This window comes from Artemia franciscana, chromosome 9 (genome assembly GCF_032884065.1).
Source record: "Artemia franciscana chromosome 9, ASM3288406v1, whole genome shotgun sequence".
In the NCBI taxonomy this organism is placed as follows: domain Eukaryota; kingdom Metazoa; phylum Arthropoda; class Branchiopoda; order Anostraca; family Artemiidae; genus Artemia; species Artemia franciscana.
In genome coordinates this window covers 2,472,429-2,491,189 of record NC_088871.1, presented here as the reverse complement: position 1 = coordinate 2,491,189, position 18,761 = coordinate 2,472,429, and the positions used below count along the sequence as shown (strand labels likewise).

Sequence of the window (18,761 nt, the reverse complement as noted above, 5' to 3'; positions counted from 1 at the left end):
TTACCCTCCAATCAATACAACAAAGAAACATAGGTCTTTATTTTCTGCAGTATATCAGAATTTAGGGTAAATAATTGCTTCTCGAAAAATACTTTCTTTGATATTTAATAAAATTAATATAGCAGGCCAACTAGAATGAATGGAATGAAGATTTAGATAATTCTCAGTAGTATAGCTTTATTAACCATCGAATTGGCACACTTTTTACCTTGAACACTTCTAAAATATTAGATAAAAAAATAAAATGAAAAATTTAAATAAAAAATTTAAACAATAGCCATTAGCACAGCTAAGACAGTAGAGCTGCTGTATATTTCCTTGAGGGAATCAGTTAATAGAAATTTAGCATTGCCAAGGGCAAAGTCTAATTTTATAATTTTCTCGATATCACCGGACTTTTACCCATGGATGATGGAATTCGATATGTCCAATTGCGTTATGAAACGGACTGCGTCTTTGAAATATTTTGGGATTGTAATGGATGAAACTATCTTTTAAGCAACATGCAACTTTAACTAGTAAAATTCTGCCAAGATATCTAGGTATAATGCAGAAACCCCAATACTGTTTTCAAAAATTCATCCTTCGCCATCTTTATTTTTCTCTAACATACCCGTATATACTTTATTGTTCGAGAATTTGGGTCTCTACTTTTCGATCTATCCTAAAACCAACAGGAGCTCTACAAAATCTTGAAGTAAGGGTTTTAGCCGGCATATCTCCACGTAAGTCTGTTCGATAAATTTACCCAACTTAGAAATTTTGCAGGCTACAGGCCTTCATGAATTCCATGCATTGTGATTTATTTTTAGACTGCAGCAGGATATTCAGCCTGGTTGTTTTGTTATTGTCCATTAGGTACACCGTATATTCCATTGCACTTCCTGGCTGAAGGGCCAAGAAACGGAGATCAGCACCGCCGGTACGGACTGTAAAGTCTAATGCCGTATCCTTTACCTTTACCCTTTTACCTGTATATTCTCACTATACAAAGAGCAGCGCTGACTACTATGTACCTAGAGGTATTTCTTCCCGTTCATGGTTTCCTGTTTTACATAGAGGTACAAGGAAATGGAATAGTTTAACCAGTGATATTAAGATTATTGGAGACCCCAATATATTAAGAAAAACCATCAACGAACTACTTTTTGCTGAATATGAGTTTTGATTGATTAATTTATAAAATTGTTGGGGTTTTGTTGATATGATGTTCCCGAGGAAAAGTATAATATATGATGTTCTTTTATATTTATTATTTAGTGGGATGGTATTAGTGGTGTCGGTCGCCAAGTGTTATTTTTATTTTAAGGATTTCTTTTTTTCTACCTCCCCCACAGACAAGCTTTGCTTTTTAGAGGAAGTAGCAATAATTTTTGTTTATACGTTTTGTCAATAAATAATTCTCTTTCTCTCTCTCTCTCTCTCTCTCTCTCTCTCTCTCTCTCTCTCTCTCTCTCTCTCTCTCTCTCTCTCTCTCTCCATTTTTTACCAATGCAACCGTAAACAGCAACCACATTAGCTGCAGTCCAAAGCGGTCATACTCAAGACCTAAATGTTGTTGCGTCGCAGACGAGAGTAGCTATACAGTCACTAGCTTTTAAAGGTCACCATCGTCTTTGAATCTTGCACCAAAATTTTGCAACCCCCACTTAGGCTAAAACATCGGCTAATTACACACAAAATCCTTTATAATTTTATCCACGAGGGAGGAGCTTTTATAATACAAAAGCCAACAAATACACCCCCAGTTGAGAGCCCCACCTTAAAAATAGCTAAGACATTACATCCAAGCCATAGTCTAGATTCACGAATATATTCCACCTTAGTATACCTTTTCAAGAGTCAAAGCAAAACTTAATTAGAAAAGTTAAAAACGTATCCAAATATTTTCATTTCGGTTCAAATGAGCCCTCTCTGGATATTCTCTGACTGAAGGTTCGGTACGATTAACCCAAGACTAAAAGAAGGAGATATCACTACAACCTCATTCCTAAACATGGAAAAATTTGATACCTCTCGTTGTTCAAGATGGGTTGAATAACGACCCTTAACATCCAGTTAAGGGTTTTGACAATTGGGTTTTCACTAATGTATTTTTAATTTCAATTTGGCATTATTTTAAAGAATTTTTGTTTTGTTTCAAGATTCTCAAAATATACGTTTCGTAATCGCACATTAATGTTCAGTTAAATCCGATGGAAATTATGGTTTTGAAAATGGTCTTTTCACTAGAATATTCCTTTAAAATATTGTATTTATATTTCAGTTGCTATGGACAGGGATTCGCTTTTTACTGATGCTGCTCTTTACTGGTACTTGAAAAAAAAATTGTTTCGTTTTTTTTTTCTCTCAAAAATTCACTTATAAAGAAGAATATAAATTTGACCTTTTAAAAATCATACTCTAAACCCAATTTTCGTACATTTACTAAGTCCTATTTACACTGCCTAGGGTTATTGATATTCATTGTTCAATTTTGGTTTTATCACACCTCTGAGAATATTACAAAATATTAGAAGAGGACATTAGGATTCAACCAAGCATTATCGATTTTTCTTCGTATTTCTTTTCCCCTATAAAGCTGAACAATTGGAGGAGAAAATAAATTGCAGTTTAGTATTCATCAAAACAAGTCGCATAAACTTTTCAAATAATCAGCAAAAAGTGCATAGGCAATCCCTCCTTCTCGTGATAAATAGAGGATAGAATTGGCTATGCATTTGAAGAAAGAAATCTAAAGGATACTGAATTTATTTGCAATAAAAGTTACTTGCTTAGTTGAAGGAACTTTTAATTTTCTTATTTGAAGCGGAAACACAAAAGTTTTCAATGGAAATGAGCTTACTGGGCTGAGCTTACAGAGTGACACCATTGACCCCTCTTCTAAACCAATAGATAGTGACACCAGGACTCGAACTCCTGTACTTCGGATTTCAAGTCTAGCGTGCAAACCACTCGACTAGGACGGCTCGAGGTGATAAAGTTGCTTGCTTAATTGAAGCAGATTTTCAATTTTCCTATTTGAAGCGGAACAACAAAATTTTTCGATGAAAATACCCGCAATAGAATAGCACAATCGAGAACCTCGATATTAAGTCAGACCGACTGTTCAATGAGTGCACTGTCGAAAAAATTCTAGAATTAAACATACTCATCCTCTTCCCTATCTCTAAGTAATGATATTTTATACCCTCTTTATATTTAAAAAGAAATTCTTTTTTTTGCATGCTAATAAATGTTCTGCGTAGCACAGGTACCGACCTCCTGACTTTCTGCCTTGGCCTGGAGTCTAACTTGTTGTTGGGGGCAAATCCTCGACATTTCCCGTGTTTCCCCTAAACTTCTCCAGGTTCCCATTTGGATCCGGATCGACTCTGGCTGAGCTTACAGGGTCATACCATTGACCCCCGTTCCAAACCAAATAAACATTAACAACACGTCTCAAACCCCTTTCCTCACAGACACAGGAATTCAAATCCTGTGCGCTAGTCACTTGGCTAGTAGCCTGCGGTTAAAGGTTCAGCAAAAATTAATTCAGTAGTGTCTTCGACAACTCCATGATTAACTCAAAGTAATTTTTAATTTAGTGTGCCGTCAAAAGATAGTCTTTTTCCTACTCACCGCTTCCCCCAGAACAAAGCGTGGTTGCGTCTCTAAAACAAGGTTTTTTATTTCTTCATCAAATTTCAAATAGATTCAACAGAATTTCAAGTGTCAGTAAAACCCTCAAGATTGACTTCAAGCAAATGTTTCAACAGCTTTTCTAAACCTCAACCAATTCAGCCTTTTTCCTGAAATCAAAGCCTAGGTGCGTCTTGAAAGTGCGAATATTTTTATCCTTCTTTGTCAAATACAATCTGATTGAAACTATTAATAATTCTTAATTCTTTTTTTTTCGTGCTTCAGAGAATTTAAGTCTATTAAAAAATATAGGGGAGATTTTGGCGGATTTTAGAATTGAGCGAAGCATATAGTTCCATTTTTCTCGCCAGTTTTTCCTATAAGAGACGAGCAATAATAATAATAATAATAATAAAAAAAAAAAAAAAAAAAAAAAAAAAAAAAAAAAAAAAAAAAAAACCGCTGAAAGAAAGTTACATACATATGTACACTTTTTAAATAATTTTGAAGAAAAACTACTGTCAAATCGAAGCTATTTGTGTATCAAAACACTTTAACATCAAATTTTGGTACGTTGAGACGAGGAAGGCTCCAGGCTCAGATAATAGTGTCTTCTTTGCTTCTTTTGCAGCAGGTTTTTGCAACTTTGACACATTTACATCTTTTTTAGGTCACAAAAGTTAATATCAATTTTCTGTATTTTTTCCTCAATTAGCCCAAGGAAATAAATTCCATTAAGAAACTCTCAAATAACAGTCCCACAAACTTTTCAGATAATTTTGCCAAAACTTGGTTTTGCAAGAAGTCAGAAACAAATACAGCCCAATAAAATTATGAATAGGACAACCAGAAACGTTGTAATTTAATTTGTTCAACTTGGTAAACTTCACAATTTTGGAACCTCTATTAGGAAAGCCTTCTTCTGCATTAGGACTGAGATAGAAATTATTAAAATGACAAATTAATGGATCGAAAATCAGATTTTTGGCCATATTTTGGGTTAAATTTACTTGAATTAGACAACAAAATGTTTCCAGGTTAAAAAAGGCGATACCTAAAAACAAGCTTCACATTGGAGAGGATGGGGTGTAACAGTTAGGCAAAATTGAAAAGTACATACAAGATGTGCTCATACTGATTGCAGTGTAGTGTTTTTTTTTTAATAAAAATTATGAGGGATGTTTTGCCATATTTTGGGTCAGGTTTACTTGGATTAGACAATAGAATATTTCAAGGTAAAACAAGGCAATGCCTAATAACATGCTTCAGAGTGGAAGGGGGAAGGGGAGTGTATTAGGTAGGCCGAAATTGAAAAACATATATATGACGTGCATATAACGATTGCCGAGTAGTGTTTTTTAAAATAAAAATATAGGGAACTAAAACATATGAGTACAACGTATTATTTCTATAACTAATGCTACTTGTGAAATTATTACATTGAAAACAGTCTAGCCTCATCCAAGGATATACACATCCTAGGATAAATGATAGACGTGATCATCAAGAAGTGAAAAGAATCCTATTTATAAAACTCTGAAAAAGTTATGCCAGCTTTGCCTCTCACGGATACCATCTGTCATGGCTTTATTTTAATTAGCCACTATTTGGCCATATTTTGGTATGATTTACTTGAATTATACAATAAATGTTCCGGTTCAAAAAATGCCTAGAAACAAGCTTTAGGGTAGAAGGATGGGGAGTACTAGGTAGGCTAAAACTGAGAAGTGTACATATGACGTGCTTGAAACGATTGGCGTGTTGATCAAAATAATTTTTATGGTAATAATACGTTAGAATTATTAACGCTGGATTCACACCCGTGTTTTCATTAAAAATGAATAACGTTTGTGTTTCCATAAGATATCATTTTTTGGTACAAGAGAAAGAGATTGTCAATTGAGATTGTCAATTCACGATATTAATGCTGAAAAAAGAAGCTAACCTGCAAGTTCTTATTTTATCTGTGTAACATCTTTGGAGTTTTAAAGACACAATTTCATCATCTGCCATTACAATCAAGCGACCACTTTCCATGCTAATAGTGCCATCTGGATTACGTCTCCTGAAAAAAAAAGAATTCACTCAAGCCTTAAAAGTTTTACTGAAATATTTGATGTTGTGTTCTTGCGTCATTGTCTCCTTCTCAATATCACAGGCGAAATGAGAATTTATGGAAAAGGCCACTTTGAGAGAACCTCAGAAAATGACTTTTTTAACCAATAGAAACTCTTTACCGCGATATTTATGAAAATGAGAAGTTTTTAATAAAGAGGAGATATAAGCTATTTCGGAATAGCAATAACAATAAAAAAAAATTCACCACAACTGATTTCCTCGCAAATATGTTTGTTTATAATGACGGATATTTAAAGCTCAAAAGCAACAATTGATGTCATATCCTTGACATAACAAACTAAGGTCTAAAAAAAAAAAAATGATAACATGCATCTCCAACGCATTTTTTTCTTTAAATATATTTGCTTCTGTAGTTGCAAAGTATCACGTTCACACTGTCTGAAAGAAAATGTGAACGAAATGAACCGGATAAAAACAAACTAAAACTAAACGGAAAGCGGACCTAGACAACAAATAACACGGAAAACCATCAAAAATTACAAGCTGGATAAAAACAAATAAAATCTGCTAATTTTTTATGCAGACATCCATCACAAAGATCCATTAAAAAAAAAATGAAATCTGCAAATTTTTTATTTGTACGTCAAAGTCGTGTTGTTTGGTTTCTAGGGTTGCTTTCTGTTTGGTTTCTTTTACCCGGTTTGTTTCGTTCATATTTTCATTCAGGCAGTGTGAAAGTGTTTCTTTCTAACCTTTTCTTAAAGTCCTGAAGGTTGTTCTTTCAAAATAATCCTTTAGTTTCATCCAGTAGCATCGTTGGCCTTGTAAAACCCCATTCTTGCTTTTCTTTTCTTTTTCTTAATCACATTTAAATATCTAAAATAATCTCCTTTAGCTGCTTATAATTTTAAACATATAGACTGGGAGAAAAAAAAAACTACAATGAAAATCAGTAAAACTAATCTGCATTAGATAAATATAAAGGTAAGAGCACGTATATTGGCCATTGTTATCAAACAGTTATACATATAGAGAAAATATAGAAAATATAGAGAAATATATACATATAAAGAAAAAAAAACTACAATGAAAATCAGTAAAGCTGATCTCCATTAGATAAATGTAAAGGTAAGAGCATGTATATTGACCATGATTATGTTAAATGAAGGCCAAAGGGCTTCATGGCGAAATAGTGCAAGCAAGGGCAGGCGTAAAACGACAAGGATCACCTGAAGAAAGGAAAATCTTATTTTTTAGACTAATGTAAACATCCGAGGTTCACCAGATAAGATGGTTCCGGTAAGAAAATGTACCGAAGCAACGATTATTACAACTGCGGTATTTAAGAAAAAATCTTACGTTAGGCATAATAAAATTTAGAAGAGAGAAGAAAAACTGGGAAATGCATTTAAGGTTTTTAGGGTGTTATTCAGGACCTTTTACCATATTTTGATTTGGTTTAATTAAATAATTAATTTAATTGGTCAATATTTACATGGACTTTCACACGACCGCAAACCCTCATAGGTTTTTCTTCAGTGCAAAAGGGTTGTTTATCTTATTCAATTATTTGTGATTGTTAAAAAATAAAAGTTGAAGTTCCCTGCGATTTCTGTGAATTAGAGAATGCTAAATAAATATTTTTGGAAATTCTTGGAAAAACAAACTTATAAATATCTAGAGAGTATTGTTGTTTTTTTTTGATGTTTTAACAGAAACTTCTGAACATCTTGAGAACATTGTGTTTTTTGTATTCAGTTTATTCTTGGAAACAAAAGAAACTTCTAAATATTTAGAGAGCAAAATACGACAAACGAAAAAGGAACGGAAACAATCGATTGAACCGGTTGAGCTTGAGGAAGTTTTACAACTATAGCCAGACTTACCGCAACCAAGTTGTTAACCTTTATAGTCGTAAATTGATAAGCCGTAGTCTACATATTTGTTTGTAACTCAAAAGATGACGCCAATGGCGTATCAAAAATTTATGTTGGGGGGAGGGAGGGTTCAAAAAGAAAACTTTGGAAAATGTATCAAAGTTTGTTTATATACATTTTGTAAATTTTTTACGAGTCGGATAAAAAGTTCGGGGGGGGGGGTCCAAGCTCTGAGGCCCTTCCCTGGATACAGCCTTGAGTGAAGTACATGTATTTGTGGTGATCTTGATGGGCTGGACCATTATATTTTCAGGTATCAGGGGCTAAAAGAGCTAAGAGGAAGCTTTCTTAGGGTGGGTGGTCGTGAGCCCCTTCTTGGGACTTTGAAGTCGACGTCGAAAGTAAATATAGTAGCAGTGGGAAATTTTTTCCGGAAGGTCTTATTATTCGAAAGTCGAGTATTACATGATTTAGTTTGTTTGTTTTTGTATATGTATGTATACGGCCTGAAAAATGGCTATAGATACAGTCATTTATTCGTTCATTCATTCATATACGTGAACTAGTTTCAAGACATGGGCGTAGCATATAACGTGTTTTTTTTCGTATTAATAATCCTTTATGTGAGCTCTTCAGAGGCTAATTTAACAAAGCACAAGAAACAAAGTATAGAAGTCCAAGGATTCGTCCAAAGAAGTCCAGGATTCGCTGCTGGTTTTATTTTCAATACACCAATCATGTGATGGAAATATTTTTTAGAATTATTTTTGTGTTAGCTTCTGCCCTTAATTGCGGAAAACTTCTCAAGTGCATTTTGAATAAATTTTCTAAAAAACGGTTTTATTGAGAAAAATATCAACTTTGAAAAGTGAATAGTCAATCAGGTACTTTGGCACTAAAACCTTAAAATATGTGAAGAGTAGGCTTGGTCAGACTGAATTTTGAAATAGTTACATGTCCCAATTATTTTTCTTTCAGTAAAACTAAAGTCGGTGTTTCAGTACTTGGGTTGGGCCTCTTTGATTTGGGCAGTATTTGGCTAATTTCGGTTCCCCAAATATTGAAGCTATCCAAAATTGTGGATGCTGGTAGCTGGTTTCGATGCTCAAGAAATTGATAAGAGTAATTTAGACAGCATGATAGATCATACGGTGGTACCGAGGGGATCATTACTTCCAAAAACCACAGCGCTAGGAAAATGCTGGTCAGTAATCTATGGAAGAAAACGAGGAAGAATTATCATTGATTTACTGCCCCCAGGAAAAAAAATTCACAGATATTACCCCCCGGAATTTCACGCCAATTGGGAGAGGGCCGCAATGACACCTCCTAGACTTTCACAAATGGCTTTTTTGTACCTCCATTTAAAAGCAAATTGAGGAATTTTCCTTTGCCTAACTTAATTTCGATTTATTGGATTTCTCAGGGCACCAGAATTCGCGAGTTTAATTTTAGGATGCCGAAAATTAGCAAACTACTGTCCCGACTTTAGATCCGAAAGAGCAACGATTCAGGTACCGAGGCCCCGATTTTAGTAAGAACAAGTTCTGTTAAAATTTACACACATACACACACACACATACATACACACACATACATACACACGCACATACATACACACACATGCACATACATACATACACACATATACATACATACACTCAAACGCATACAAACACACACACCCACGTAAACACACACATACATACATACACACACACACACACAAAAATACACAACAACAAAAAACATACATAAACACACATATATACATACATGAACACACATAGAAATACACACATACATACACACACACATACATGCACAGACACACATGCATACACAAACACATACATACATACATATACATACACACGCATACATACACACACATACATGCACAAACACACATACAGACACACATATACATACACACACATGCATACACACACATGCATACACACATACACACACATACATGCAAACACACACATACATACATACACATACATAGATACACATACATAGATACACACACACACACACACATACATACCCACACCCGTACATACATACACACACATGCATACACACATACTTACATGCATACACACATATATACATACACAAACACATACAGACACACATATACATACACACACACACATGCATATATATACACAAACATACATAAACACACACATACATACACACACACATACATACCCACACCCATACATACATACCCACACCCATACATACATACACACACATGCATACACACATACATACATGCATACGCACATACATACATACGCAAACACACACATACATACACGCATACATACACACATACATACAGACACATACATACATACAGACACACACATACATACAGACACACATACATACAGACACACACATACATACAGACACACACACACACACAGACACACACATACATACAGACACACACATACATACACACATACATAGACATACACATACATATACACACATACATACATACATACACACACACCCACATCCACACACATACACACACACACGCACACACACACAAACACGAAAAAATCCGTTACAAATGCTTGATATGGAAAAGATTAAGCCTAGCCCTTCCTCAAGTTATATTAGTCTTGGCCAATAACAAAAAAAGAAGAAAAAATATATAAAAAAATCTACTTGGCCAGATTGAATTCTGAAAGACTCTCATATATCTCACAAACATTTTGAAAATTGAACACTTGATAACAATTATTATAAAAAAGAAAGTTTTGTCAATCAATCCTAATATTTTGCCTGGGTCTGCCACGCAAAAGGAATAATCCTAGTCACATCTGGTGGTCAAGAGGAGGTACACTAATCCCTGGTAGCGCTAATGTTCCAGAAGAGCGAACATGGATCTATACTTACTTAAAACAAACACGTTTGGCAAGTTTTATCGATTGACGTCAAAGAAACGAAAACGTATTGCAATTCGATAAGAATGATTCTGGTTGGTCGAGTCAAGCATACAGATTGCCAGGCTATATTAAGAGTTCTGTTACTTTTAGACAACTGAAAGATCAAAGCCATCAACTTAAAACCTAGGGCTAGAAATGACTTCAAGAGAAAGGGGCGTGTTAATTTTTTCATTAGCAGATAGCCCAGAGCCTGCGACGACTTACACTACATATTGAATTTCCTACGCTAATTGGCTAAGTCACGCTACACTAAGTCTAGCCTTACATACTTAAGCAAGTCCTTTCACGCTAAGTCGATTTAAAAATCCATAAAATCATAATCATCGTCTAAATTCATCACAATCATCATAAACAAACTACGGTATTTGAAAAGTAAAAATATGGTCATAGAGATTCAAGATCTGATTAGAACTTAAAGGCTTTTCTAGGAAAGCTCATTACTTTATTCTCAAAATTTACTATATGCTCATCCAGATGTTCCAATTCATTGCTACTATGCTCACTTTTTCATTACTTAACATAGACTTAAGCAACGTAGAATTTGACATAGAGCTCGAGTCTACAGAGAACTGCCAACATAACGGCCAAAATTTTCTCCCTTACATTACGTAACGTAAACTCCTAGGTGTTGCTACTGTGAAAAGTTCTACGACGGAGTATGAAAGGACCATAAATCAAAATAGATGCATTATCTTACAAAGAAAAGAAAATCTGCTTGACAATCCACAACAAAAAAATTTAAGTTTCAATCAAGACCTCACAAAACTTTTCATATACGTTAAAATAAAATGTTGCATCACAACTAAAATAAGTATAAGAATAGTTAGTAAAAAAAATAATAATAACAATAATAATAAAAAAAATAAACAGGCAGATTAAGCTCACGTTTTTGGATGAGACATTTTGCTTCCCTTGGAAAAGGTTTTCACTCAGGATTATGATAGCTTAGAAATATATTTTCCGTTCATGAGTTTATCGCACCTAGTATAAGCTCTAAAACGGAGACAAAAATCCACTCGTCTACCCTCCCAAGGCTCAAATCGCAAGAAATGGGCATAGGACAGATAAAGGGATTTTTGTAAACATAGAATAAATATTCATGGTTATATATTACAAAAACGTCATAAGTATTGACAACTGATGGAATACAGCATCAATAGCTAGTTTTACGGTCCTATTTTTAAGGTGTCATATATTAGACGGCAATCATCTTTATTAATAATATTCTTGTCAAAAAAATAGTTTCTTTTACAATTTTTGCTCAATAGCTTGATAGCTGAAAGTCTTGAGCTACAACTATTTCAGGAAATGGGCACAGGGCAGGTAAAGGGCAATATGCGTAAATGATTAGTTTTTTTTTTTGCAAAACAACCCAGAACCAAATCGAGAGAGTTATAATGTTAAATTGATTAAATAAGCCGCATTATTTTACGGAGCCTTTCGGTTCTACGCCATTCCCGAGAAACTAGTCCATCTAATAATTGCCATGTACGAAGAGACGGAATGTTGTGTTAAAACCTCTATAGCAACACGCACCACTTCGATGTGATGAACGGTGTCAAGCAAGGGCGTGCTCTGTCGCCTCTTCTCTTCGTCCTATCTGTAGACTAAATCTCTAGACAAATAAGTTGTCACGAATATGAATTGCAGGGAATCTTCACCACGACGTCGACTTCATCAGTAATATTTGGCTCATAGAAGCCGACAAACAAAAGCTCCAGGAGTTCCTGAAGAGATTAGCGAATTAACCTGAACAGTTCGGATTACACTCAAACACTCTGTGACTAAAGCTATGTCAATTCGTAGCTCGAATTCCCATAATCGGTTCCCATATCGATTAATCGATTCAAGATCGACTTAATCGATTCCCATAAAAATCGATTAAGGAAGCAAAATCATCAAAAAGGTGACAGAATGCAAGTGCTAGGGAAGTACAGTAGCATCCAATGGAGTTACGGAAAAGAACTAAAAACCAAAATAGCCACTTCCAACACAGCATTTCGGAGATTTCTACAAATCAGTAAATCTAGCGTATACTCTCAGAAGCTGAAATTCTATTCCAGAAAATTTTTTGTCTGTTATGAGTTACTCTATGGAATCCCTTCAAAAGACTGTCATCTTAGAATGGGAGGGCATCTATGCAGCAGCCAATTTAAAGAAAGATTCGAGACTACTCGCTGATATCATGGGCGCCGGTCACTTTCTGCGTCACTACATTCATCACAAACATCAGGAGATAATTGAAGGTTTAGTCAATTCTTACCTGTGAATGGTCATATGAGTAATGGCTACTTTTTGCGAGAAAACTTGAATTTCTTCAATGATGACAGGCCGTACTGATTTGGTAGCCGTATCGGTAGACTCAGCATTTACAGCTTTTATTACTTTACCATTGTCTGAAACAAGATCAGGACTATTAAAAAATTAGAGTCTTGAAAGGTAAAGTTAATACCCGATCTAGCACAACCGTTTCAATGACTGTCTTTACATAATTCATTAATACCTTTATCTATAATTCACTCATCAATGTTTCTCTCTTAGTTATTCTTTTTCACTTATCTCAATACCACACAGCATTAAAGGCATAATTACTGGTGTTAATACTTTCTTTTATTGTTAACATTTATAGGAAAGGGGCTGTTCGCGGGAGAAGAAGTGGCCCTCATGTCACGTACAAGAATGAGCGGACGTCACTCAAATGATCAGAAAACTTGGCTGATAAACATCAGAGGGAAAAACAGTAATTGCGAAGAAAAGTACCCACGACATTAGAAAAAAAAACAAACGAAAAAAACTAAATATCGGATGAAATTAGTTTCTAAACCGAATTTGCTATCAAGAAAGAGGTCATACCATACTGTGTGGTGGGTTGTCTCATTTGGGCTAAACGTAACAAAGAAATGGGTTTACTTGGTGGAGGACACCCTAAGCTTAGAAAGAGGAAAACTTCCTCTCTATGTATTTAAAACTTTAAATGCCTACTATACCTATACCCCAAGTTGGGCATACTAATACCCACTTCAGGGTGGTCAAGGCACCAGGCTAATGTTCTATATATATCGAGGGTTTGACTTGCCACGAATATGAGGTTTGAACAACATCGAACTTGTTACTTGTTTTAAAGACTGTTAATTTCATTAAAAAATTACTGTCAATAATTGAATATTTAGCTAATATGGTTTGTTTTGATATTTGATAATTCAGGGTATATCAGTTTTATTCGATCCGTTTATTTGTTATTGTTTAAATGAGAACATTGTTCCTGGCCTAGTTTTAGGTAAAAATTATCAGTTTATTTACAACTGAGAAACAATTTCTTTATACATTTTTTATGACTCCGCAGAAGTTATACTTCACCATAACCACAAATTATCAATAACTTGCTGATATTTACTTTCTTACTTTATTGTTCTCTATTAATCCCTGTAAATTACCAATTACCGAAGCGCTAAATCTTCTTAGGTTATAAGTGCCATATTAATCTATATATTATTAACCCTTTCCTTATTTCCTCCTCACAGAAGAGCCGTATTTCCGACGTGCAAGTTGAACACAGTACAAAAGTTCTCGTCGAAGAAGGGGATCGTCATACAGCAGAACCATTTTTCATTATGGGGAAAGGTCTCAGCCCAGATAAGAATCTAAAACAGTTGCCTCTAAACAGCGTCAAACAAACACCCAGCGCCATCTAACATACCACAAAGCTAAAGAAGCTCTATATAAGAATCTAAATTGAAATGCATCTAATTTCTCCTCTTACTTTTTAGTCGCTTTTACTTAGCAATGGGCCCAAAATAAGTGAGCCCCGTATGCCAGAACGGCAAAATGGGTATGTTTGAGTATATTCTTTTCCATCTAGCATATAAGTTTTACTATGAACCTAGCCCCAGCTTGTTTACAATAAGATAAAAAATAGGTTAAAAACAAAAGAATTTTCCTAATTTCAAAATTTCAGGTTGGATCCAAATAAACATAGGCCTGTAGATGGAATTCAAATTTAAGTGCATCAAAATAGACTTGTTCTGAATTTATTTGAACTTGAACTTTTTTAACTGTGACAATGATAAAACCAGCCCTATTCCGTGTACAAACACCAAAAACAAGGATAACAATATGGAATGTCTCAAGACAGTGGGAAACAAGTTAGAATGAGTATTTCGGCCCTATGTCCAAGGGCCGTCCTCAGCAATACAAAAATATATAAGAAGAAAAAACTTACAACAGGATAAAATCAATAAAACTAAAACGAAAAATTTTTCAAAACAGTCCCAGCATCCTTACCTCAGCGAAGTTCAACCAGGACTGATAAATAAATTGTGCTGAAACGAGGCAATTCATTGAAATGAAAGAGAATGATTTACAAACATGTTTTTAATGCCAACCTTGCTTTTTTGGCTGCTGATCTCGTAGGTCTATTTGTGACAGGTTCTGTGTTATTATCTATTGTTTTTTTTATAATATTTCGTAAGGCAATTTTTCATGATTAAATTTGTGTATAGAGCATTTAGTGAATACTCTCCCAAGTCCCTATTTAAGGAAACATTATTATTAATCTTGAGTACGATTTCAATTGCTTCTCGAACTACTTGCTTTATGCCTAGGCCATTGCTACACCAAAGCTCTAAATTCTAATATTGCTTCTCACCAAAGGTTTAAATTCAAATATTAATTCTGTTTCTTTTGATTCTGCTTTAAGCAGCCATGTTTTTGAAAATCCTAGCCACAAAATACATTTTGAAAAACCCGCCCTTATTAGAAATAGCATAGGCGTAAAGCAAGTAGTTCGAGAAGCAATTGATACCCATTTGATTCCGTGGTCTCCCATTGCCTTTCCTGTGCTTCTTAAGACAAAATCCAATACAATGATCCATAGAAAGGGTGATAAAACACAACCCTGCTTAACTCCTGACTTAATACGAAACCAGCTGCTGACCTCATTTCCTACCTTAACCGCAGCAATGCTATCCTCGTACATAGCACTAGCCACTTTAATGTATTTGTCTGGTACATCATACAAGGATAAAACCTTTGCTAAAGCTATTCTTTCAACAGAATCGAACGCTTGCTCACAATCTGTAAAACAGAGGACCAAAGGAGTTGGATAACTCAGGCACTTCTCAATGCGAAGTGGTTAGCTTTTAAAAAGCCTTAAATAAAATTAAGTCAGACTTAGCATCTAGAATTCTCATTCAATATCGAAATTTTTTTATTTATTCATCCTTTCATCATTACATGAAAAGGGTCTTCTTTTATTTTAGTGCTGTTTTTGAGGATTTGTTTCTTTACATTTTAGTGATAGTTTTTTAAGGTTTGTTTTATTTTTCTATTTTGGCACTCAGAAAAATATAAACTTTTTTTTTTATTTTCCTTGGCTGGAACTATGCTTGTTGTTTTTTTTTCACGTATATCTTTTTCTCATCTTGCCACTTTCCATCTTATTTTGTTCATGAGGTAGCTTAGAAATGTCTATTTTGTTCAAAAAGGAGTTATACCACCTTTCCTCAGATACAGAAATTGTTGGAGCTTGGAGAGTTTGATATCAGAATTGTTCTCGTCTTATCATGAAAATCAGACAAAAACTACGTTTATACAAATAATTGTAAATGAAAGAAAATTCCAAAAAAAAATTCTACTTTTTTTTTGCTTTCCTGCAAAATTAATGTCTTTTAAAACTATTAAACTGTCGTTAATATTGGAAATTGAGCCAAATTAGGTTCTAAAAATCATTTAGTTCTCAATATTAGTAAAGTTTTTATAAAGGAACCTTTTTTTTAGAGAATATCCTATAGCCCAAATAGTTACATGTCAATCAAACACTTTGATGCTAAAAACCTAAAAAAGCGAATTTGTTCAGGTTTTTTCTCGAAGATCGACTGAGTGCCTTAAAACTCTACTTGCTCAAAAATTGAGATCTGAATTTAATCTCTGAATTTTAGCAGCCGACCTTCTGGATTCATGAAATGAATTTAATCTAAAGTTATGATCTATTATGGTTTTGTCTGGACAAGTGCATAACCCCTATTCATGTCAATAGAAGTAAAAAATTACTTTTTTTTTTGTTTGTGGAGAGAAGGATTATACTTATATACAAGCTCATATAATAATTAAAAGTACCTCCATTCTTTCTAGAGGCCTTGTAAGCTTTCTAAAACCTAGCAATATCATTCAACCTCATGGGGGAAATTCCGACAGAAAAGAAGGACAATAAATCAGTAAGTTGTCTCCATTCTGAGCTTCAAAATCAGCCAATAAACTACATATTAACCGTCAGACCAGGCTTCCTATTTTAATTACTTTCTCTTTCCAAGAAAAGAAGAAGAATTTTTTCTGATGATCAAAGTAAGTTCCCGTGTTTTTGTCACAGAATATAGCAGTCCTCTAATATTTACTCCTACCATTTTTCCTTTTTTTGACAACGTTGCCAATGAAACACTTTTTCGCAGAAGTGGATATTCTTCTAACTTCAAGCTTCTATGGAGTTCTCAGTTTATATCTGAGGTAAAGTTTGTGAAAAAGAAAACAAATTACATAGCTATAAGAGACTCAGTGGTACCCCTCCACCCCCAAAAAGAACGTTTGGTGAAAAAATAAAGCGGAGGAGGCAATAAAGTGTTTGAACTTATAAATCGTCAACACCCATTAAAGTACAATTAGACAGGAAAGTAATGAAGCTCAAGTAACACTAGTTTCAAGCAGTGATTGTTTCAGCAGAGACTAAATTCTCAACTAATTAAATATAAATTTTTCTTCCAGAATTCGTAGTTGAGGTTTCACTAGTTCATCACCCATAATAGCTCTAGAGTAAGAATCACAAGAGCTGGCAGGTTCAGGTTAGTCCGCAAGTTCGGGCTGGCAAGTTGGAAGGTTCAGATAAGTCTCAAATACTTAAACGCAAAAGCTTAGCAGAATTCATGGTTGAAGCAGTAAAACTTTCCCAAGGGTAGTAGTTTAAGCCACTACATGGGGTGGGGAATTCTCCTTATCTATTATAGTACAAAGACAAAAAAACTGAAAGAAAATGTGAGAGGACCAAACAAAGGCCCGTGCATCATCCGATCAACGAGCGTGCGACGGTTGATGTCAGACAGATTCAGAAAAACTTCTTTTTGGTGGGAGGGATATGATTATTTGAATAAAAAGTACCAAGATATTTAGAAAAATTTATTATTCCGTAGGGTGGGCCCTGCAAAATCAAAGGCCAACAAGGCCTGTTCTTATTTTGCTGTTAAAACTATATTTTAACAGATAGAGAACTTATCAGTTCTAAATTACAAATGAATTTGTTGGTGATTTGTTCATTGTTCATGTCAATTGGTTCTTTGTAACTTTGGTTATCATTCATCTAAATTTATCTAAAAAGAAGAAAAATATTCCAATATTTCCGTCAAGCCCTTCACTCAGCCGTCCTCAGAGCAGAATTAATCGCAGAAATTATTTACGGCATGATCAGTTCAGTCACCAGAAATATAGTCAACATTATCATATCGTTATTTTGTTGGATACCTTTTTTTTCTGCAAACTTGGTAAATCCTTGGCAATTTTACTCAGGATTTAGCAGAACTGCTGCTCAGTATCCCTAAAGATTTACTTTCTCAAAAAAAAAAAAAAAATCAATTGCGTAGGAAAAATCTGACCGATGCACTTTTTTTTAATTCTTCTTGATAGCATTGCAGTAAAACGTAATTATTCACAAAGAAATTGCGTTTTTTTGTGCAAACTTGGTCAATCCCTGGCAATTTTACTCATGAGTTAGCGAAACTGCTGCTCAATATCCCAAGAGATTTACTTTCTCAATGAAAAAAAAAAAAAAAAAAAAAAAAAAATCAATTGCGTAGGAAAAATCTGACTGATGCACTTTTTTTTAATTATTCTTGATAGCATTGCAGTAATACGTAATTATTCACAAAGAAATTGCGCTTTTCGGTCATACCCATATTGGCTCTCGAAAATGGCGGCGGATCGAAATAAAAAGTTCACCATTGCACCAAAAGCCCACCATCGGTCGAAAAATTGGAAGACATCAAAAAGAGGCAGAGCTCTGATTTTTGTGCACAGTCAGTTTTTTATTACCTAGAATATTTAGCGATAAATGGTATACATTTTTTGCTATTTATTTTTGAAAAATAATTAGCGGTATATTAAGATTAACATTATAATGTTTGTAGATGACATATTGTAGTGAGCCAAATTACAAATTATA

The 18,761-nt window shown here is 34.4% G+C and overlaps 1 protein-coding gene across 1 annotated transcript in view; it reads right to left on the bottom strand.

The window, feature by feature from the left end:
- The window catches only part of LOC136030874 (semaphorin-1A-like), a 380,467-nt gene that overhangs the window by 23,402 nt on the left and 338,304 nt on the right, over window positions 1-18,761 (bottom strand). Inside the window, exons 14-15 of the mRNA XM_065709948.1 lie at window positions 12,825-12,957; window positions 5,567-5,686 (exon numbers count right to left, since the gene is read on the bottom strand). Of these exons, the coding sequence (XP_065566020.1) occupies window positions 5,567-5,686; window positions 12,825-12,957 (253 nt within the window). The remainder of the gene's footprint in view (window positions 1-5,566; window positions 5,687-12,824; window positions 12,958-18,761) is intronic.